We start from the raw sequence: 22,820 nt of genomic DNA on the forward strand, positions 1-22,820 counted from the left end.
CAGCACAGCAAATATATCAAGAGACAAATTATTACATCCAGTGACAGGACTGCTTGCAAAAACTAGTCTTATATGAATTTTATAAGAACCAGATTATAAAGAAAGAGCACGAATTCAGTCAGGACATACTAACTCTGGGGTCTCGATTTCTGCATGCTCTCCCATGATCTGATGCAATACAAATGGAATGAAAGGTAACATTAACAAGCACAACATTTCCTAAGTGAAATGATGTCATGGAAAGGGGTGAAAAAAAGTTTTCATTGGATAAAATACATAGGCATGACTTTTCAGAAAACACACAAGTTAGCATTGACATGAAGAGAGATTCAAGAAATGGTGAGAAAAAGCATTTATCCAGCAAATTTGATGAAAATATTCTTCAACCTGATTTGAAATGTTGATGTCCACTCCATTTTTTAAGTAGTCAAGAGCCTTTTCCAAGTTGCCAGCTCGAGCAGCTCTAAGATAACTTGCATTTGTGTCAGACTAGAAGAAAAAATGGGAAAGTCTCGTTAGCAACTGCAGCACAGAAACTCCTGTGGCAAAAAAACCGAAGTTACTAATGATACAACATATTCTCCATACATTTAACCAGACATGAAAGGATCCCAAACTGTCTTACCAAATATGGGTCAAATCCTGACCTCCTAGTTTATGCACGCTCCCTCTGGTGTAAACAGGCTGTTCGCCTGACTAGGCAGCACAAAATTTGACTCCATATATAAATGTGAATTATGCAGCAGTGTCTAACATGCAAGGGTAGTAGCCAGGGACACATCTGGTACCCAGCATGGAAGATGAATACGGTGATGCTCAGGATAGGACTCCATGGAAACCACTCTGCTTTTCCCAAAAGTGCCACAGTGCCTTTCATGTCCAAGCTGGTCAGACCAGACCAGCACTGTGAGATCTCACGTGACAGATTAAAACCAGTTCAAAACACTCAACACTGATGGACTGGATTGCCTGAACAAAAAGAAATGTTTCTACAAATAAAGAAATCTTAAAATCTAATGTCTGGTTACAGTTTGTTTTATTTTCTCCTTCCTTCCTCATTTTATGGTAGATTTTATTTACTATATCTGTACACATTCAGTAAAGTAGCCAGAAACCCCTAAGCACAGAACCATTATCTAAATTCAATTTTACTTTTTTTTTTCCAGATCTTGCTCTAAAGCTAGTTGTGCAAATTTGCTTTCTTGTGGCTCCAGCTTGAATGTAAGGATGGCAGAAAGGATGGTTAAGTCATGAGAAAAAAAAAGTTGCTGAAAGTAATTCCCATCCCCAGAGGGTTTTAACAACTAAGTTATGCATATATCCACCAAGGAAGGTTTAGATAATGCTGATTCTCCCTTGGAACAAGCAGAATGAACCAGGTTAGCTTTCAAGAGGAGCAAATCATATAATCTGTGATTTTATTTAGAATAGAATAGAATAGACCAGACCAGACCAGGTTGGAAGAGACCTTCAAGATCATCGTGTCCAACCTATCATCCAATACCACCTAATCAACTAAACCATGCAACCAAGCACCCTATCAAGTCTCCTCCTGAACACCTCCAATGATAGTGACTCCACCACCTCCTTGGGCAGCACAATCCAATGGACAATCACTCTCTCTGTGTAGAATTTCTTCCTAACATCCAGTTTGAACCTCCCCTGGAGCAGCTTGAGACTGTTGTCCTCTTGTTCTGGTGCTAGTTGCCTGGGAGAAGAGACCAACCCCCACCTGGCTACAACCTCCCTTCAGGTAGTTGTAGACAGCAAGAAGGTCTCCCCTGAGCCTCTTCTTCTCCAGGCTAAGCAACCCCAGCTCCATCAGTTTCTCCTCATAGGGCTTATGCTCCAAACTCCTCACCAACTTTGTTGCCCTTCTCTGGACCCATTCCAGCAAGTCAACATCTTTCCTAAACTGAGGGGCCCTGAACTGGACACAGTACTTGAGATGTGACCTAACCAGTGCAGCGTACAGGAGCAGAATGACCTCCCTGCTCCTGCTGGCCACACTGTTCCTGATACAGGCCAGGATGCCATTGGCCCTCTTGGCCGCCTGGGCACATTGCAGGCTCACGTTCAGCCTACTATTTGCACCATGGCTTTTCCCTGGCATCTTGAAGTCCACACTTTCTTTGATGCTCTCTTCTCCGTTGGTGTAACAGGAATTGTCTTTATTGTTTTTCTGACAGGGTCATTTACATCACTGCAAGTGAGGTCCGAAGAGACACAAACTATTACCTTTAGAGAAAACATTAAAGGCAGTAACCGATAAGAGAAACACAAAACAGCCTGGTACCAAAGTTTAGTTACTTATCCAGTGCTCAGATAGGTTTTTTTCTTTCATTCCTTATTTTCTGGATTTGCTACAGACTTTTCTCCTCTCTTGTCAATGCATCTGCTGCAAACTAGGTGTTCTGTTAGAGCATTGCTTCAAGCCCACCTGAAGTGATCTTCTCAGGCAGGATGAAGCAATCTTCAGCATCAGGACAGCAAACAGTAAGTATTGAGTCTGCTTTCTTCAAGCAGCTACAAGACTATTTTGCTAGTACTTTCAGTAAACAAGCTATCTTTTCCAAAGTCAGAACAATTACTTAAGGGCTTTTAATTTTCTCCTAAGTTTTGCACATGACATTCCACTTTGCAATGCAATGGTAAGTTACTACTTTATAACCAAGCATGCCATGGTGATCATAATAAATCAACTTCTGTGATGTGCTCTGACAAAACAGCCCTTGGTTACAAATACTTAATTAGGGTTTATGAAAAACAAGGTGCTACTGTAAGGACAGAACTGTAAAGACTCTGGGAAGAACAGCTGCCTTGAGAGGTGTGGTAGAAGACTGATTTGGAAGGTATCTGAACTGTGCAATGTAGATTATTACAGGAGACAGGTCATATCCTCAGTGCTTAGCAACAGCAGCCACTGGGGTAAAAAAACAGGTCAGCATTTTATCAGCATTATTAAAGGTATGAGGGAGGACTTAATAGACTGGGAGCCTTTTTGTGACAGCATACTGGCACGTCTGTTCGGCACAGTCAGCAGGTGAACAATCACTAACATCAGCTGTTTACAGCTGCTTCTGAGCAGGGAAGGGATGCACTGGAGAAGCTTGCTACAGCAAAAATAGTCCCCACTGGTCACGTTAGTGCACTCCAGACAAGAACCACTGCTCATGCTGAGAAACATCTAAATCATTCTATTTGCTCAAACAAAATGGAAGAGGAAGGAAGGCAGAAGGAGTGATAAATAGCTGGTATTTGCTTTAGTAGCTAACTGCTGTTTGCCTGCAGATGGAGCAATGCCTATGACTTTTACAGATTTCTCTTGGAAGCACTTGCTTGCCAGTGGGAGGAAGGACAAAGATTAGGTCACACCTCCTGCCTGAGCACATATAAAAATGCTTCCAATCAGGCTAGATCAGATGCTACCAAGTGATGCACAAACCTATTGCTGTAAACTGATAAGCAAACAGCATGCCATCCTTTGCCAGTCACCACTGAAAACTCACTCCTTTTGCTCAGACTGTCCAGAAACATCACTGATACCAGCAGCCACCAGGGTGCCACCTGAGCAGCAGGGCTGCGAACACTCACACATCACCCTGGATTCCCACTGCTCCAACAGGGATAGGCTCCCAGTGCAAGGGGCACTGTACAGAAAGAGTGGAGCTGACAAGCACAGGCAGTACAACAACCCAGAAGCACCTGGAGAGGCTGCCATTTAACAGCACACCAGCGTAACACAATCTCCCACACTTTAATTGATCTGAGTTGGCTCTTCCAATTTCCACCTTGCTGGTTTCCAGTTTCACAAGCATGATGTGAGCTGGTAGCATCTGAAACAGCATGAGCTGCTTCAACAGCCAGGGTGTAACATATCCCCATGCACTGAGAAAGGGGGAAATGGATTTGTTTTGTTTGGTGGGTTTTGTTTTGTTGGTTTGTGTTTGTTTGTTTTGTTCACCTTAGCTAAAGCTCACAAGGCCTCAGATTGGGTTAACTCACCTCAAGCTGGTTAACTCAGCTTTCTGGACCGTCATGGACAGACATTTTAAGATGTGCACAGAGGAATAACAAACAGAGATTGTACAATTGTGTAAAAAGCTCAACAGTGCTTCTGGGATACTCTCTATCCATTATGGTGTCTGACACATGCAGAAACAACCAATAACATCAGGGAGAAGGGAGAGTCAACACCTTTGGAAACCAAAATCAGTTCCAGCTTCTCTAAAAGTCTTTAAAAGTAGCATTGTCAGGTTCCACTTTCTCTATAACTAAGGTATTACTTCAGACCTGTTTAAAGAGAGAATAGTCTTACAACCTTTTTCTACCTTGCAAAATGCCTTGAATACCCTTCTGTTTGAGACATTCCGCTTCCAAAACCCAGAAGAAGAAATGAACAGTGTCCAACTTTTACAAAAGCTAAGTGGAGCAGTCAGTAAAACTTGATCAAAACCACCAAAGTAAAACTTACATTTTTGAACCTAAAATTTTCTCAACTTTATATTTCTATTTCAAGCTTAAATTCAATTTAATGATTTTTATATGCCATAATAGAGTAAAAAAATGTCATTTCCAGTTGGTACTGTTTTGTTTAAAGTAAAACCTCCTGGAGCCCCTGAAGGAAGCTATAATTGCCTCTATATTGCAAAGACAGGAATGACATCAGGGCCTGTGCTCAAATCACTGAAAGATTTATAAGATCAAGTAAGGGTAACAGTAATGCTAGTAATTACTTATCTGGATTGCCATCATTCCTAAAAGCTCATGTCAAAGGCTGTTCAAGGACCTGTTATAATAAATGCATTAAAAAACACAACAGGGGAACAAAAATTGTAGGTTTCCAACTGTTGCTCAGGATACTCACACATGTAAGTGCAGGGGGACCCCTTTAGACACAGGTGGATACTCTCTGTGAGTATCTGTTCTCAATATACCCACTTACACCTAGTGTCTAAGAGATGAAGCTCTGACAGAAAGTATATACAGAGGACATTCCCCTAAGAGAAGTAACAAAATTATCTCTAGTTCCAAATTTACTTAAGCCTCAGTATTCCTGAGAGAGGCATTCTGTATGCTATCCACCTATTCAGATCTCCCTTTCTTTTCCTTTTTGTTCAAATCAATCCCAACATGAAATGAAGAAAAAAATTGGCTTTTGGTTCTCCACTGTCTTGACAAACAGCAGGAGAACAAGAGGCATGGGACATACAACAAAGCACCGTGACTCTTCGATGTTCTTGTAATCAGCCGAAAGGATTGCAGCCATTCCTGTGCATCTGCACCGGATCTCTGTTTTCAGACTGTGTCCTCTATGCCCTTTTTGCTCTCTGGGGCAATGCTACCTTTTCAGTTTCTATATCCAGACTAAAATTAAAAATCAGGATTTTGAGAAGTGTTTGGATCCCGTGCATGGCATTTGGTTCTGGTGTGGCTATTCAGGTGTGTCTTTAGGGGAGTACCAGTATTGCTGCATGAGTGATAGCACGCTTTTTCTGAACAGATGGTATGAATTCTTCCCCCTCCCCTTGTACTTTCTTGGAATAATAAGGGAGTGTTTCAAGTTCTAATAAATGCACAAATGGAGATGATTGGCTAATGAATACAGGGTTTATGCAATGTGTATTTCTTTTAAATTTGTGTCTTTCCCTTTAATATTCTCTGCCATGAAAATTGTGCTTTCTAATGCATAGCAGGCTAAAACGTTTGCAAACTGCAGGCTGCCTCCAGCCCCCAACAGGTTTTGCATCCTGGAGTTCATTTTCATCAGCCTTCAGCCCTGAGACATCTCTGGGAAGGGCTGAGGCTGAATAACCTATGAAGGTAGCAGTACTCTATTTCCCAAGCCTACTTTACTCTAGACCTGCCATATGATGGATGACAGAGCCTGTGAAATGCATGGGTAAGACCTGAGAATGGTCTCCCAATTTAGAGGAAAAGCTAGATGACTTTAAAATATTTCTATTACAGGAAAGACTAACTCTTAAGTCACTTGGATATGATCTCAGCCCTCCATTTTAAAACAGAAAATGCTGATGCTGACTCAGGCTAGCAAATACATATTCATTAACTCTTTCTCCAGGTGCTGCCAGCAAAGCAGGAGATTATTTAGCATGAGTAAACCCAAAAATTGCTAGTAAATTTGCATTGACTGTCAACCCAGGCCTCAGCCCGGGCTTTCCATGAGCCTAGCCTCTCAGCAAATGGAGAATATGTATTATTCAGTAAAACCTCAAAAGTGCAAAGCCATTATTTCAACATGCACAGGCCCCCTTCAATACCAATGGAATTTTTATTACACTCATCTCTCTCTCCTTTGTGTTCTGCTTACAGTGACTTCTTTTTCAGATTAAAAATCCAGTCTTTTTTTTCCACATTGGGAGCTGGGTTTTGTTTTCACTCCATCTTTAACAGTAGCTGTTGTGAAGGGAAACCCCCAGCAGGTTCCAATTGTGCTGCAGCAGGATGCATTCTGGCTTGAGTCCCAACAAAAAGATGCTAACCATGCCTAACATTTGTTGTGGGGGGGAAAGCAATGACCTCATTTTAAGGGATGAGCTTATGTTACTTCCATTTGGAAATGCGCTCAACAAAACTAGTCTTGCAGCTGCATGAGGTGATCTGAGGAAACAGATCATAACATTTGTGTTGATTTTGATAAGGGTGGCCCTATACTGGCTAGTTAACAGCAATGTCTTACCTACGGGAAATAGACCCAACATACATTTTTCTTGGGGAGACTCATCACCCATCCTCCAAATGGCTATAACCTTTGTACCTCCCCAGTACTTCCTAACTAAAAGAGCATTAAAACAATTTATTTGTATCTTCCTTATTAGAAAGAATTGGTTGCAGGAGATGAGAAGATGATTTTTGTGCAAACAACTACATTTATATTCATGCTTTTCACACTGTCCTACTGTACAGGTTTTCTGATAACAATGTGACAGCCTGGGGCCAACTGCTATCTGCAGTTATGCTGTCAATTATCCTTCAGAGAGAAGTTTTGGGGATCACAGCCCTGTACACAAACACAGGGCAAGGCATAAAGCTCCGTTCCTACTGCCTGCCAATTCAAAGGAAAAATCTTTAGTCAAAGGAAGGCCAGCTGTTTTGCATATGACTAGAGAATAAGAAACTATTTAATCATTGGTCAAAACCCAACCAAATCCCTCCAGTTGTTTTCCCTATCATGTGACTTTCTTTGATAATATTATTGCATTGTGCATGGAAAAAGTACCCAAAAATACTGTACTATCTGGAATGTCCCCACAACTGGCCCTCTTCCAACTATGTAACTGTGATGTTTTCCACAAGTTAGAAACGACACTGGTTTTCAGTGTAACCCCTCCATCTCGGTCACAAGTGGAGGCTAAAACGCCTCATGTTTCTGTAAGGATTACAAGTGAACCTAAAATCAACAGCATCTGCAGTACCTGAGGCTCTCTCCCTGTGCAGTAGTCAATCTTAACATAGTCATAGAGAAAATAAAAGAATTCCTGAAAATTCGCACATTTAAGCCTTTCAAAACAGAGTGGAAAACACATTCATGATTCAGTGCTTGCTTTCTAGAGATCCTTGACAAAACCAGGGAAACATCCACTCAAACAAATCAGCCTCTCTTCTTGCTAAGCATAGGATCATGGACCAGACCTCCAAAGGTCATCTATTCCAACACTTCTGCAGCAAGCAGGGACACCCTTCACTAGATAAGGTTGCTCAGAGCCTTGTCAAGCCTGACTTTGAACATCTCCAGGGATGGGTGCTCAGCTACCTCGCTGGGCAACCTCTGCCAGTGTTCCACCACCCTAATAGTAAAAAACTTGTTCCTAACATCCAATCTAAATGTACTCTTCTCTCATTTCAAACAATTGTCATCCTATCACTACAGGCCTTTGGAAACAGTCCCTCTGTAGCCTTATTATTATTATATCTCCCTGGAGCCTTCTTTTCTCCAGACTGAACAATCCCAGCTCCTTCAGCCTGACCTCATAGCAGGGGTGTTCTGGCCCCCTCATCATTTTCATGGCCCTCCTCTGGACCCTGTCCATCAGGCCCACATCCTTCCTGTGTTGAGGGCTCCAGAGCTGGACGCAGTACTCCAGGTGAGGCCTTACCATCTGATGTGAAGGTTTAGTACACACGGGTCTGAACATTGTCTCACAGATACAGCGTTCAGGTATGAGGTGAGGGTCTGTGCTACTTCCCATGCTCTTTCCCAGTTTGCACAGCTGAGGTTTTGAGAGTTTAAAACACAAGCTCAATGTATCAGAGTCACCTGAAGAATTTATGAAGAAAATGTCTAGTATGCATGTGTTCAATTAATAACACCAAAAGATGCTCATTTTCCAGGATTACATCTGCGTGACACGCACAAAGTATGCATGAACAAGAAACCACAAGAATTGTTTTCTTTTAATGAGAAAATAAGATTCCTTTAATGATGAATTTTAAGATGACAGACTGCCTTGTATGAAAAGACAAACTTGAATAACAAGGCAAATTGTGAAAGTGTTCAAGATCCTAAAACCAGGAAAATCAGTAGTTTCACCAGTGATTCACTGAACACCATTAGGACTGAACAATCAGGCAAAGAACCAGGCTCTTTGTGACTAAGTCACATGTATAATCCATGAGAAGGATCTGATACAGGCAAAGGCAAAAGATTTGAGCATCTAAAATTCAAGATTTATTCTCCAGGCTGACAGCCTCAGCTTCTAAAAGTTCATTTCAAACTCTGGGAAGAAACTTTTGAGCCTGTAATGACTCATCTCTCACTCTCTAAAGTTTTCCTATCATATACTAACAAGCGAAAAATAAATCACTGGCTTTCATAACTGCAACCACAATCACTAAGAGCAAGAGAAGGGATGGATATGCTCCTAGGGTTTCTTCGTATGTTTATATTCACCTGAAGATAATAACTCTCTTCTATGTCAAGCTAAATGAGATCCCATTGATCTCCTCTCTGCTATTTTTCTCTCAGAAACTGACTACCCAGTGAGCATGGAGTTAATTTCAGCACATCTCAGGTGCAAATTTAAAGCTGTCTCCATGCTTAAGTCACATCTTCAGATCATTGCATTAATTATGTTAGTCAGTCCACCTCCTGTTCTCTGTGTGCATCTGATTTTAGGATCAGAATCCAGAAAGAAGAGCAAAAAAGTCAGCAACCTTCTTGAAAACACTTACAAAATATATTTATTCATCTACAATTTCAGATGGAAACAAAAAATAAAATAGCATAAATCAGATATTGTTGATTTTTGAGAGAGAGTTTTTATTCACTCAAAATGAGCTCATTAAAAAAATATCATGTAAATATGCTTCAATCAGCTGTGGTGAAGTGGAAATTACTGGTAATAAAGTAGAGCAAACTTCATGTCAGTGGGAGCATAACTCACATAATACTCCCTAAAATCCTGTAGTAAACAAGCTATGGGAACTATAGAAAAGCTACATGACCTCTTCTGTAGCTAGATAATTTGTTAAGAGCTTCCAGTACAGTGAATTCAGAAGTTTCCTGATCTTTCTGCCTTCGCACTTTTTGCCTGCTTTTGAAAGCATCTCTCATTCAGAACCACACCACAATAATTCTGCCTTGGAAGTTTGAACATCATTAAATTGAAAGATTGTTTGATGACAACTGGTTAAGCCATTTCTGAGGTGGCAAAAATATATGCAGAAGCATACTGATTCATACTGCAAGTATGAATCCATACAAATGCCATACAAAACAAAAGCTTATACTTCTGTAGGCTTGGGGCATTAGAATGGCTAGTCTGAAAGCTGTTTGCTAGAGTTTTGTATTTTCTAACACATTGCTCAGGATTCTTTTTCAGTTTGTAAGTGCCAAGGCACAGCTTTCTTTAGCAGGGATTATGACCTCTATCAGAAGTAAAGGCCCTCTTCCAGTTCACACACCTGAATAACTCACTGAATAAAATGTTTGGAAGGAAAAGCCCATGCAGCTCATGTGGGAGATGCAGAAGCTGAAGGGAAATTATCTAAAGAGCTTTCAGGTACTAAGAGAGCTCTTAGGGCAATACTTGCAATACAGCCATAAATCTGTAACAGTCAGTTCTGAAGGGCTGGTTAGAGGCATCAGATGAGCTTTGTCACAGTGGTTTACCTTAGAAGAGTTTGTAGCATTTACAGTACAATCTATCCTTTGTTGATTGGCTGTGAAATATATATACCCTGGAACACTGGGAAATAATCAATGGACTAATAATCCAAGGGATTGAAGCACATTCCTAGAGCCATAGGCTGGGAAATAATCAATGGACTAATAATCCAAGGGATTGAAGCACATTCCTAGAGCCATAGGCTGGCCGAGGTAGTTTTGATTGTTCAGGATTTCACAAAACCTAGCTAGCACTTCCCAAACTCATGAGACTTAACAGTTGTCAAACACAGGAACTAATCAACCTCCCAGGAGACAATTTTAATCTGGGTCTGGAGATGTAGGAGACTTATTGGCAAATACCATCAGTGAATACTCTGGGCTGCATTGGCTTGGGTGTGTTCTTTTACAGGAGCTGAATTTCCCTGTTGACCATAACCTCCTGTTTTCTGTTACTGTTGTTATGACCCAGTAACTCCAGATCCATTCTGTGGCCCACCACATTACATTAAACCACAAAAGGCAAGCTAGAGCAAACCAGAGCAGGTGCTACTCATGCTGCTGTTGATTAGTTAGAAACACTGAGAAAAACCTGCCTTCTTTCTCCCCAGTGTGATGGTATGTGATGTAGGCAAATTCAATGTGTAGCCAGATTAGAGCAGTGGTGCTGGACACAGGAAAGGAACCAGCCTCTGCATTTCCCAGTGCTCCCTTTCTCCTCCTCCTCTGTGATTAAACACTGACATTCACTGCTGCAAATTTGTGCAATGGCATGGAAAGTTCTGTGATAACATTTGTTGAGGCTGTCTGGATGAAATGTATTCCATGGTCTATGCAGAGAATGTAAATTAGTTTAGAAGTGTTTTGCTCTTCACTCCACATGTTCTAGGTTTGAAGATTAGCTCCGATTCCAATAAGAAAATTGCTTTTTCCCAGCCCAAACACCAAAATCTGTGAGCAAACCCACAAGTAAGAGTTTCAAACTTGAATCAAGTTCTGAGTTTAAATATGAGATCTGTTTTGAAATAAAAAAAGAAGTCTAAACCACTGCAAGAGCAAGGCTAGGATTTACAGGTACAAACAGGATGAAAACAGTAACAGTGAGAACAATCTTAGCTGTACAGGGTCTTTGAAAGGAAGAAAGCAGGAATGAAGGCACGGTATAATTTTTTTTCCTAAAGTGAGAAAATTTACCAAATACACAGATAAATAATTGCAGATTGGACTGTTCATTTTGACACAGCCCATTTTCAGTTACATAACCAAACTAGTACTTTTCTGGGTTTTCAAAGCCACTGTGCACTACAGAGTTGGACTTTTGTAGAACAGCTGTGATGATCTGAACATCTCAGGAGAGAGATCTAATTTTTTGACAAAAATAAAAGCAACAGAATAGTCTGAAGCTTTTGCTTCACCCTAACCAGACTTCATAGTTCGTTTCCATCTGAAAGTTACCACTGCTTGTCTTAGCATCAGAATACAGTATACTTGGAAAACACATCACTGTTTAATTGAATGAAATAATGATATTTTGAACACTTTCCAAACTGGACCAAAATACTTTAACCTTAACTGTTTTAATAAGCATAGATTTGTAATTGTTTAACTATTAAAGTGATGTTTACAGAAATAAGTTATGGCCAACCACACTGTCTAGCAGCCCTATCCAGTTCTGTTCCCTAGCATTAGATGACAGAATACAGCATTACTATACAATGCTAATTAAAGTAGCACTTCTGAATAGCAAATCTACAGGATTAAAAAATAAAAATAAAATCAGAACAATAGAGCTTGTTTGTCCCTTACTCCTAAAAGCAAAAAAAATAAAATGCATGGCAACCTACAGGAGATTTAAATATTTATGGAACAAAACCAGAATTTACCAGAAAGCACAAGCGAGAGAAAGCTTGCAAAGGAAACACATACTGTACCCCTTCTCCATCACTCATCTCCATTTCAGATAGCTACTACACCTTCAGCAAACAATGTATATACTAAGAGAAAGACCAGTTTCTATGTGACCTCTAACAAAACCCCATAAAGCAAGAGTAAATACTATTCTGTCACAACACGGAGGGGCAGAGCATTGCACAGATTGGGGTGGTACAAGGAAAGCAACATTTTCCGCTTGCTCTGCTCTCTAAACTCTTGCACAGAGAAACTAGCAAGACTACATCAAGTTCTGTAATACTGGGCTCATACCAAGCATCAGCAGAGAAGTTTTATCACTCTGAAGACTGACATTGTGCTAAAACAAACAAAAAACAGGAGAGGGTAAATAATGTTGTCAAAACTGGGGAAAAAAATAGTTTAATCAAGTACCATAATACATCCAAATCTTCTCCCACAAAAATTGCTTCACAGGGATGATCTCCCAAACAAAAGCTTTCGTAGTTTTGAAAAGACTGGTGGAAATGAATTTCTGAACATGAATAGCATCACCAGAAAACAGCCAGAGTTTCAATATGGATTTTAACAGGGAACAACAACCCAGACTTGTGTTGACAGAAAGTAACCAGCATACATGTTTAAGAGAACCCACTGTAATGTTTTTTCAGAGCAGAAAGCTATTGCTGACATGGAAATTAGCTGATAAACTGCCGGGTGCTACCATCAGTAATAGCTTGCACTAAAAACCCTCACTGCTATTAATTGAGGCTTCCACAAAGCCTGGCAGCCATTAATATTAATAACATGACACCAAACTTTCCTGGGAACCTGACATTTCAATTCTGCAGTAAAGCAGTCTGAACAGCAACTGTTTTAACTTTGTGGGGTTTAACTGCTATCTTTAACTCAAGTTACTGAAGAACCTTAGAGCCTAGTTCACAGCGTACAGGGATTTCATTTCACAGCATCTTACTCACTTGAGGAGTTTTTAAATTGCACAGGGAGCACCTTGGAGGCCAGTGGGAGTCCCCATGAGAGTAGGAGAGATATGGGTGCCTCACTACAGCAGGCTCCTTTTGAAGTTTACCTGATCTCTGTAGCAGAGGTGTATCATTTGATGGATACACCTTAAAAGCACAGAGTTCAATTAACCTTTTTCAACACATGCAAGATCTGCTAAAACATTTCAGTGAACAAAACTCTCACACCTAGGTTGCTTGAGGTCTTGATCACAGAACAAAGCATTACAAAATGTTTCTGCAATATTAATCAGCATCTTCAACAGTATCCTGAACAGAATGTCACCATCGGCAAGGAGAGAGTGAACAAGTAATTCCATATATCATTTGACTACTGCCTCACCCTGTACTGTAATCCAACCATCAGAACACACCAAACAAACCCAAATGTACCTTTTCCTACATCCAGCTTTGCCTCACACAATCAAAGACTTAAAACACTAATACAAGAAATTCGATATGCAGATTTCACTCTCATTTCACAATCCACAAATGCTTACTTGTTCTGGAAAGCATTCTCCCTCTTCCACTGCCATTTTCTGTGGCCAGATATGAAACTTGATGACTCAATTAGTTAACACTTTGGACACTGCACCATTGCTAAAAATAGCGCCCCAGGAAGTGGTTTCTTTTTTTTTTTATCTTTTTTTTTTAATCTTTTTTCTTTTTTTTTTTTTTTTTTTTTTAAAGGAACTAGGTACAGTCACTTGTTAGACTTCCCCAGGCAATTGAAATGGCAAAGGACAAGTGATTGTAAGTTAGTAACGGAGCATGTCCCAGGATTCCTGGCTCGCTTACCATATTTGCTGCCTCCAATCATTCCCCGTGTATGTAATCATGATCTGTAGAATACCCAAAATAGCTGCAGCATCAGCTGATCAGAAAACCACTGCTGCTTGGAATCACTCATGAAGCAAGCTTTTGTCATTCTGCTTATCAGCTCTTTCTAATGCAGACTACTTTGAACTATTTCTAAAGGCAACAATAACATCATTTTACACTCTGTGTGTTTTGAATGCCACATATGCCTGCCTCCCACTCCACAGTAATTTTATATTTATTCAGATTTTCTGTTGACTAATTATGATAGATTTGTGTTGTTGATTCTGGAGACTGTTTTCCTGAACTAAAAGGTTGCTTTCTATATACTTCGAGTTCCGAAACCAGAGAGATTAAAAGCAATGCCATGAGCAAAATTATTTTACTTCACAGGGAAGCCCAGAGAGAAATTCATGATTTCAGCAAAGCAGATCTCTTCCTTTCCAGCAGGAATTTTCTCCATGCTTCCCTACAGTTACATACATTAGGAGTGTCTCCAAAGATTATGCACCATCTGAGAAAGGGGGGACTGAAATCTCTTCAGTACACCACCTTCACAGCATGCACTGCTCCAGCTGTTAAACACCTCACCTTGCACGCAAGGGCAGTACATGGGTATTCCCTGGTACAAAAGAACAGGGAAGTTAAAGGGAAAAAAATACATCAAGGTCTAATATTTCTGTCAGACACATTATCCTCAACAGCCATTTCTCTATGAAAGGAAACAGTCTATGAGCAAAATATTGCAAGGATAATTTTAAATTTTCAAGGAATGTTTGCCCGTACCTGCACTGACTAGAGCCTAGCCACTGACTATTAAGTCCCTGCTCTTGTGTTGTAACACAGAACTTGTTGCTAATTACCTATGTGAAATCTTTCAGAAGGTACAAAATTTGAGGCCCCAGTGTATTGCTACGTGAATAATGTAGGCCATGCACTCAAGGTGATGTAGCCTGGAATGACTTCATTAATGTCACTGACAATGCAGTCTATTAACAGCTATTAACAGCTATTCTCTGCTCCTGTACATTTCTGCTTATGGCATTCTAGCATCTATGACTAAGACCCATTTCTGCCACCGACTAAATGCAGAGAAGCTAACAGCTGTCTGTAGGGGTGGAGGAGCCTTCCATCTTGATTTAAATGTAAGGCAATGACCAAGGCAGTTTAAATGAATTTACCTCACTGACATACCTGTGCAGATCTCCCTGTAGCAGAGCTTGCAATTATCTGCACCACAGTTATCTCAGCAGTGTCCTCACTGCAAGCTGCCACAACAACACACAGTATCCTGAAACAGTCAATTTTTAAAGCTGAATCTTGAGTTAGCATGTGTTTTGTTTTGAAGACTGAGGACTAACGTTTCAAAACAATAAAAGGTAATATCCCATTTCTAGAAAGCCAAGGTCATAAGGTTACAATCTACTGACTGAATTTTTGTTTCTAACTAAAGAGGGCTCGGCTCTGAATAAGAACTAGGTGCCTCATACCCTCCTTCTGCCTTTGAAAAGGTACTTGAGAACAAGGAGCAAGGAAATACAATGGTTTGTGCAATGGGAATCACATGAAATTTAAAACTTGCCAAATAGTTCTTTCTGTAGATAAAAGGATCACCTTGGTCAGGTATATGAAAACTCACAAGAGTCTGTCTAGAAAATCAAGCCCATGGTGGGGTGGTATCCCCAAACCACTGGGTACCACTGAAATGCAACCTCCACGCAGGGCACAGTGACCAGAGACAACAAAACTGCAATTCAACAGCTCTCCTAAAGCTGAATGACTGCTTGTTTGGAAAGTAGGAGCAACGCTTTCAGAAAGAAAGATTCCACACACTCTCTGCGTGTGTCTGTTTCACCAGCAGGCTGTGCCCCTTCTTCCTCAGGCAGCCCAGCTCTCCTGGATGTTTCCAGCATGCACTGAGTGACAGCCTGCTCCCTCTAGGAGCTCCTCTGAGACTGCTGTCCACTGACTGCTTATTTATTCTGCTAGAGCTGCTTTGCTTTTCCAGACACTAGCTCTTGGCTCTTTGAGTTCACACTAGTATGATGAGACCAGTGGATGAATGACCCACACTGCTGCCTATTAACCTCCACAAGACTGTCCTGGTTTTGGTTGTGACATTCCCACAAGAAAAGTTGTTCAGTTCTCTCTCCATTAATTTTGAAAGAGCGATGATCAGAATTACAAAAGAAAAGCACAAAGAAAAATTGAAGTTTGCCAGCACAGAAAAGTCATCTCAGCATATTCACATCCATCAATTCAGCTCTGATTACTGAAAGCTCGTGCAGTAAATCACAGTGACGCTATATTTTTTTTAACCTTGTGGATCAGTTTTACAGCGTTCAGGACGATTTCTCATGTGCGTGCCAGTAACAAAAGGTAGTAAGGAAAGGCTCAATACTAAGACACAATCAATTTGTTGTAGACTTTGGGTAAAATTTTCAGGATCCTTTGTTGCTTTGCATCCTGAATTACATGAACTATAAATTCCTATAGTCATCCATAGCTTGGGAAAGAGAAAGGGCCTTGGATACAATCATGTAATGAGTATATATGCAAAGGAAAAGAAAACAAATCTCAACAATCCATCTCCTCCCCTCTTTGAAAAAGAGAAAAAAAAAGACAACCCCCCTTTACAATCTCATTAAAATGGCAGATTTGGTACAGATGGAGGAGTCTTTTAAACAGAATAGTGGAAACGTCCCTTTATATTATCACTACTCTGCTCCCTAGCCAGATGGAGTGCTCATGATTACTGGCTTGGAAGCGCCTAGCAAACAAAGCAACACATGGCAGAACTCTGCAGAATGAAAAACATGGCTTGACATCAGATAAAAACGTTATAAATATCTTCCCAAGAATGGAAAAGACAAGCTGAAATAGTTTGAACCATAACCTGGAGTTACTGATCCAGATGTTGTGAGAAGAAATAGAAATTATGCTTTTCCTGAAAGTGCAGTGCAGTAGATGACATTTCAGAAGAGTCAGCTGAAGCCCACCAGAGCAGGGGATTTATAGCTCTCTGGTACCTCAGACACCCTTTTCAGAGATCAAATGGTTGACACCATTGGTACAGAAGTGTTCTTATACAACCTACAGCTATCAAGGGTCTTCAGTGGTAGATCTGAGATGTTTAATACCATTATCCAAAAGTCTATTCTGGTCTAAAAAAAAAATGGTTAGCATGTGCCTTAAGTGAAAGTACAAAATGTGCAGACATTGCAAAAGCTCCAAACAGCAAAACAAGAGGTGCACAGAACAGTTCCCTGACATCCACAGGCAACAGGATCATATGTGAAGCCAGGAAAGAGTCATACTGTATGGCTACTTTTTTTAACCTGCCTGTTCAAGTGCCATCCATCACAAACATACTGTCTGTTTTATCACCATTCAAATGTTGCCAGCTCAAATCATCTGCTAAAATATACACAGAACTGGAAATTTACAGTTTGAAGCATACATTCTTTTCCAATAAATAAAAAATAAAATAATTAAATATAACTACAGAACCAGGATAGAAAAACAGTAGTCCAAACATTAAATAAGTTGAAGTCACACAGCACAGTCACACACTTCCCACCCCCCCGCAGAAAAATCTGCATTGTGCTCCTGTGTAATCTATTACTCTTGAATAAAAGGTATTTACACAACTTGTAAACCCTTCAGTTATTTTTTCTTCTACACTTTCACAAGGATACTCATCTCTCATCACACCAAATAATCTAAAGCTCTGCAGAACTAAAAACAAAAGGAAATCCTGTAACTTCTGCTACAAGGTAGTTAAAACTCCTCTTTAAAGGCTTTCCAAACAAATGGAACAGGGAGCCCATAGCCTCATCTTATTCTTCCTAAGCAGCAGCTAGGATCAAACCTCAATGACTGAAATGTGATCACTTTTAAAGGCTAGCCTGCAGTAACTTTTCAGAAGTCTCCAAGCACTTCAAACCAGCATGCCTTGAAGCTGGCCCTGCTGTGACCTGTGAAATCCGGCACATTACAGATGTTCCAAATGCCCAGGAAAGACACACTGAAGAGCTGCAGTGTTTACTCTGTCAAGATCCGTAACAGCTCCTGTTACCTCACCATCAGCACTTCGCCTTACCAGTATATGCTGCTTTCAACGGCAGGGCAAGGGGCTCTTGGGATTATGGACTAAAATAAACGATACATGTATGGTATGAATGGTATGCCCAAAGCATCTGAACTGCTATCTACAAAAACACTTCAAATTCCATTTTTTTAACCCTGTACTGCTCCCCTAAAATAGCAGAGTAGATTGCATGATTCCAGTCTGCCCTGTTAATCATCTCAAGCTTTCTGAAAGGCCACATTGTTTCATTTTCATCCATTAGCTGCGGTTTTCATACCTAAATTCTAAAGCTCCTTTAACTTCCAGGGACCCTGGGGCTAAATCATCAGCAGATTATTCCCCAGAATAACCCTGTCACCAGTAACTAAGCACAACTGCAAGCAAGTGGAATATAGACTGTTAGATGAACCCAAACTTCCTCTCCAGAACTAGATGCATCTCATTCAAGGCTCCCGCCACTGAGATTTCAACAATGTATCTTCCTTCTCCAACATGTCACCTCTCCATGGGAAATGTGCATCTTCCACCTAGAGAAAGTTCATTATTACATAAACTGCATAATTAGCTGCTATGTGAAAATGAAGGTTCAGGCAATAATTAGTAAGGTAACCTTTTACCATCAAGACCACTCTACACCCATTAAAGAGAGCAGCAGACTTTCATTATATCATCCTGTAAGCACCACAGAAACCAGCTTCAGTTACACCATCTAAAAGCCCCTGGCTTTGTTAAGACTTCTTTCTCTCTCATTAGAAGACATCCATGTCATTGATTTGCTATGGACAGCACCTTCAGAAAATACTGAGGTATTAAAGCTGCAAGCTAGAACAAAAGTTTACATAAGCACCATGATGAAAATCACATGATTGGCTCCTGAGCAAATTGACTTGACACCATCATGCTTGATAAAGAACTGGCAGAAGCCAATTAGGAAGGGGAAAACCAAAAACCAGAGACTTTAGGCAGCTCTATGTTTAGTGAAACAACAGACCTCACATGAACTCTTGTGGAGATGAAGGGAAGAGCAAGGGCAAAGGGCTATATATGGAAAGCACAAGGAGACACGATACCAGATCTTCCTATATCATCTGGAAGCATTGCTGATGTTTGCAAATTCCCTGCTGATTAATCAAATGGCTTGTTGCATGCCATGCATCTTGTTCCAAGTCATGCTGAAAATTGGGATTTTGTACAAATTGAAACAGCAACTGCCTTACTACTCCTTTGACATACCTCACTGGAGAATAGGATTCCAGAAAGCAGAAGTTGTCTGAATCGGAGCAGTATTCTGCATAGAATTCTGCTAGCAGGCTGGTGAAATCAGTTGCGGTTGATGTTCTCCATAAGTGTGTAGGTATGTAAACACATAGAAAGGGAACTGAAAATCCCATGCTAACCTTACTACTGCAGCACAGCACAGGAAAATAATGACCAGTTCAGAAAGTTGGTGGTTGGTTTTTTCCCTTTCATTTTGTCAAGGATGTACCACAAAGCTAGTTAAAAGCATCAGAGGAATGTTACATAAAGCACACTGCCTCTTTGTATATGGTATCCATGTGACAAAAGTTGGCGCTCAGTCTGGATCCAATTTCTAGCAATTTTCAATATTCCAGGATTGCCAGGAGCAAAGAATTAATCATCAAGATTCATGGTGACAACAGCAAAGTGTTTCATCTGAAAGTTAAGCACCAGAAATGTGGCTGCTGGCAAATAAGCCCTTCCAAACACTCCCTCTCTGTTTTCTATCTTTTAGGTTTATTCTGAACATAACTGCCAAATGGTTTCAAAATACTCAGTTTCTGCACTGAAGAAACTTCTGTCATGAAATACACTCCGAGAGCAGTACTACAAAAGCAGTATTTGTCCAGGACACCTGTCAAATGACTGCCTCCACAAGACCTTAGCCAACCCCCCACAAAATATTTGACCATACATCTTAACCTTGTTCATGCCTCAGGGCCAGTCTAAAAGGAACCATTCAAATGAGAACAGAAGTAGGCTTAATTAAAAGAGAAGTATCACAAAGAGCATGCAAATGTATCTTCTTGCCACAGGTGTATGAAGGTGTCCAAGGCCATGTGAAATAAGCACAACCTAAGACAGTTATCATTTAGAGTCCAGTGGCTTACTAAGCTTTGTTTATAGATGGTGCAGTAAAGAAAAATAGAACCACTGAACTATAATCATTTGAATCTGTTCACAAACGCAATGGAAACAATTTGATAGAGCAATATTATGACCAAGGCTTTTAAAAACAGTTAGCTTGTTCCCACTCCCGTGTTGCATACTCTGGCTGTAAAAATATGTGCACACACAAGGTAGAACTTTCATGAGAGAACTAACATGAGAACAGCTTGTCTATGAAGTGATGGGATTTCTAACACTTTCAGAGTTTAATAATGCTGGACAACCACACTTGGCATCAGAGTCAGTGAGGGGTTAAAACAAGATGCCACTGGACACAAGCCCCTAGCCACATAAAATCAGTCTGAACCCTGCCTATGGACACTGCATGGGAAATCACCCTGCTCACATGAGGCATTGGCCTGCTGTTCTCCAGGGCACTGTCATCTTTTGAAAGCAACCATTTCAAAGCACTCTAAAATGTCTTCAAATTACACTTTGGAAGGACTTTCCAGGGAAAGTACAAGTTTTAAATCTCTCATAATCATTAAAATGATGTAAAAAACAAGATGTTACAGGGCAATGAACCCAAAGCAAAATGAGTAACTGTAGCTGTGGTTGATTATAGCATCACTCAAGTTATCCCCAACTTCAGTATTAATATGGCCTGATTGTCAGGAGACACAAACCAGTCACCAATCATCAAGAGACTGACATAAAGCAATCATTCATAGTTATAAGGTGGTTTTCTCAAGGAGAATATTAATCTATATTTGTCATGGAAAATGACCAAAATCTAGTTCTAAACTCCAGTAAGTGCACTGTTCAGTAGGATCCTCCCTACCAACTTCCTTCTGTAAGGCACTGTTTTTCAAATAAGGACATCTCATGGTGCTTAAGTGCACAGTCCCTTTTCAACACAGTCACAGAAAAACCTCACGTGATTTCTCTTACTTAGATTGCACTCTGAGTTATTCAAAGGTATAAAATCATGGCATGGACAAATTATAAAACAATACACTGAAATTTGAGGTCAGTACTCTGATCAGGTACAAAACTTTCTCTGAGATGTCTGGATAGCAAATACAAGAAACATTCACAACCTTTTCCTTCTCAGATTTTAGGTAAGTGGCAACACGAGTCATATTGCCTCAACTTTGTTACTGCAACAATGCTGAGGCCGTGAATAGCATTTTCCAAGAACACAGAAAGCATTCAGGTGTCACATGTTGTAATGTCAAGATGTATTACACCAGGTGGGGTAAACATTCTTCTGCATTGGGGTTCTGCAGGCATTTCCACAAAACAGAGAAAAATCAATAAAATTATTTAAAAAAAAAGTCATTGAGATAATTTCTGACATGCTGCTAGGGGGTGAGGACAGCTGTGCAAACTGCATTCCAAACAGGACTGTCTCTCAGTTCTGTGTGGTGCTGGCAGCTTGACTCAATATGGAATGCTCTCCCTGAAACACTACTACTAGCTTAGCATCCTTTTATGTGTTACACACATGAGATGCTGGCCACAGTTCAGAGGGATGTTTTCTGAAGCTACAGTGGAGCTAGAAAGGAAGAGAAAAGGGCAGCTTCAGAGACTGCTCCAATACTCATATGGCTCCTTAGTAATTATGGATGGGAAAGCAGGAGGAAATTGTAGGAAGCATAACTCCTAAAGATAGAGTTGAGCTTTCAAGATATAGACTGATTTGATAGTGGATTATACTAGGTTGTAGTGCAATATTTTTCAGCTAACTTCAGGTAATTTAAGCCACAAGAGAACTTTTATTGTACTGTAAAGTAGCTCTCCGAAAACTCGTTCAAAAATTTAGGGTGACTTATCTGTCTCTATAGACAAAATACAGAGTCACAGCTATTAGAGATCTTTACAAAGGGGCTCTGGGTCTCTGCACTGCCTAACTCCTGTGCACCACACTTTGTATCTGATAGCCAAGCTATAGTTATCAAAACATATTTCAAACTGTAACAGGTTAGAACATTAGTGCGTTTTGCCCTGGCTTGCATAGCTTTAATCTGTGCTACATCGGTGAAATAAGCTCATGACGCTTCTGATAGCCAGTATCACAGCAAATACTTTGAGCAGATGCACGACTGCATGAATAACACACTCATTGCAACAACACACATGGCCACAGTCTTTTTTCCATTTTTTTATCCTAACCTGTTTAGTTAGCATTGCATTTCTTCTCCTTGGGAGAACCTTCAGGCTTGTAGTGACTAATGAAGCCATCTCTCACATTTCCTTTCACCCTGTGAATTGTTATTTCTAATCTCATGTTAAATAGCTCTCAAAATGCTTCTAAAATTACTGTATAGCAGTAGTATTTCTTATATCTGCATTACTTACATGCTGCTTCATGAAAAAGCAGTCCCTTGGCAGGACAAACTAGCTAGTGTTCACACTGCATTATGGAGGAGGCAGCAGCTGCTATATTTAGTGTAGTGAATATCTTCTTCCATTATAAATCTGTTTATTTTACAGATATCAAAACTCTCTGATATAGTTATGCCTTTTCTGATTGATGAAAATTCTATCTAATTAGCAACTCGATCATTTTCCCTTAGTTACTGATATGCCTTAGTAAAGTAAAAAGTGTTCAAAGTCACCTAAGGGCTGTGGGGCCCCACTAAGGCAGCATCCCCAGCTTGCTTCATTGGGGATTCAAGAGGAACCATCACAGGGAAAGGTGGCACCCAGCATACCACCTGTCACACCAGTGGAGATGGGGACACTG

At 40.4% G+C, this 22,820-nt stretch overlaps 1 protein-coding gene across 3 annotated transcripts in view; it reads right to left on the minus strand.

Moving 5' to 3' along the window:
- The window catches only part of ANK3 (ankyrin 3), a 209,755-nt gene that overhangs the window by 148,541 nt on the left and 38,394 nt on the right, over positions 1-22,820 (minus strand). For all 3 annotated transcript variants that reach the window (XM_054174591.1, XM_054174590.1, XM_054174589.1), the window contains exon 2: positions 388-489. In XM_054174591.1, coding sequence (XP_054030566.1) covers positions 388-489 — 102 coding nt within the window. The remainder of the gene's footprint in view (positions 1-387; positions 490-22,820) is intronic.

The sequence above is a fragment of the Dryobates pubescens genome, chromosome 30 (assembly GCF_014839835.1).
Source record: "Dryobates pubescens isolate bDryPub1 chromosome 30, bDryPub1.pri, whole genome shotgun sequence".
NCBI classification, from domain to species: Eukaryota; Metazoa; Chordata; class Aves; order Piciformes; family Picidae; genus Dryobates; species Dryobates pubescens.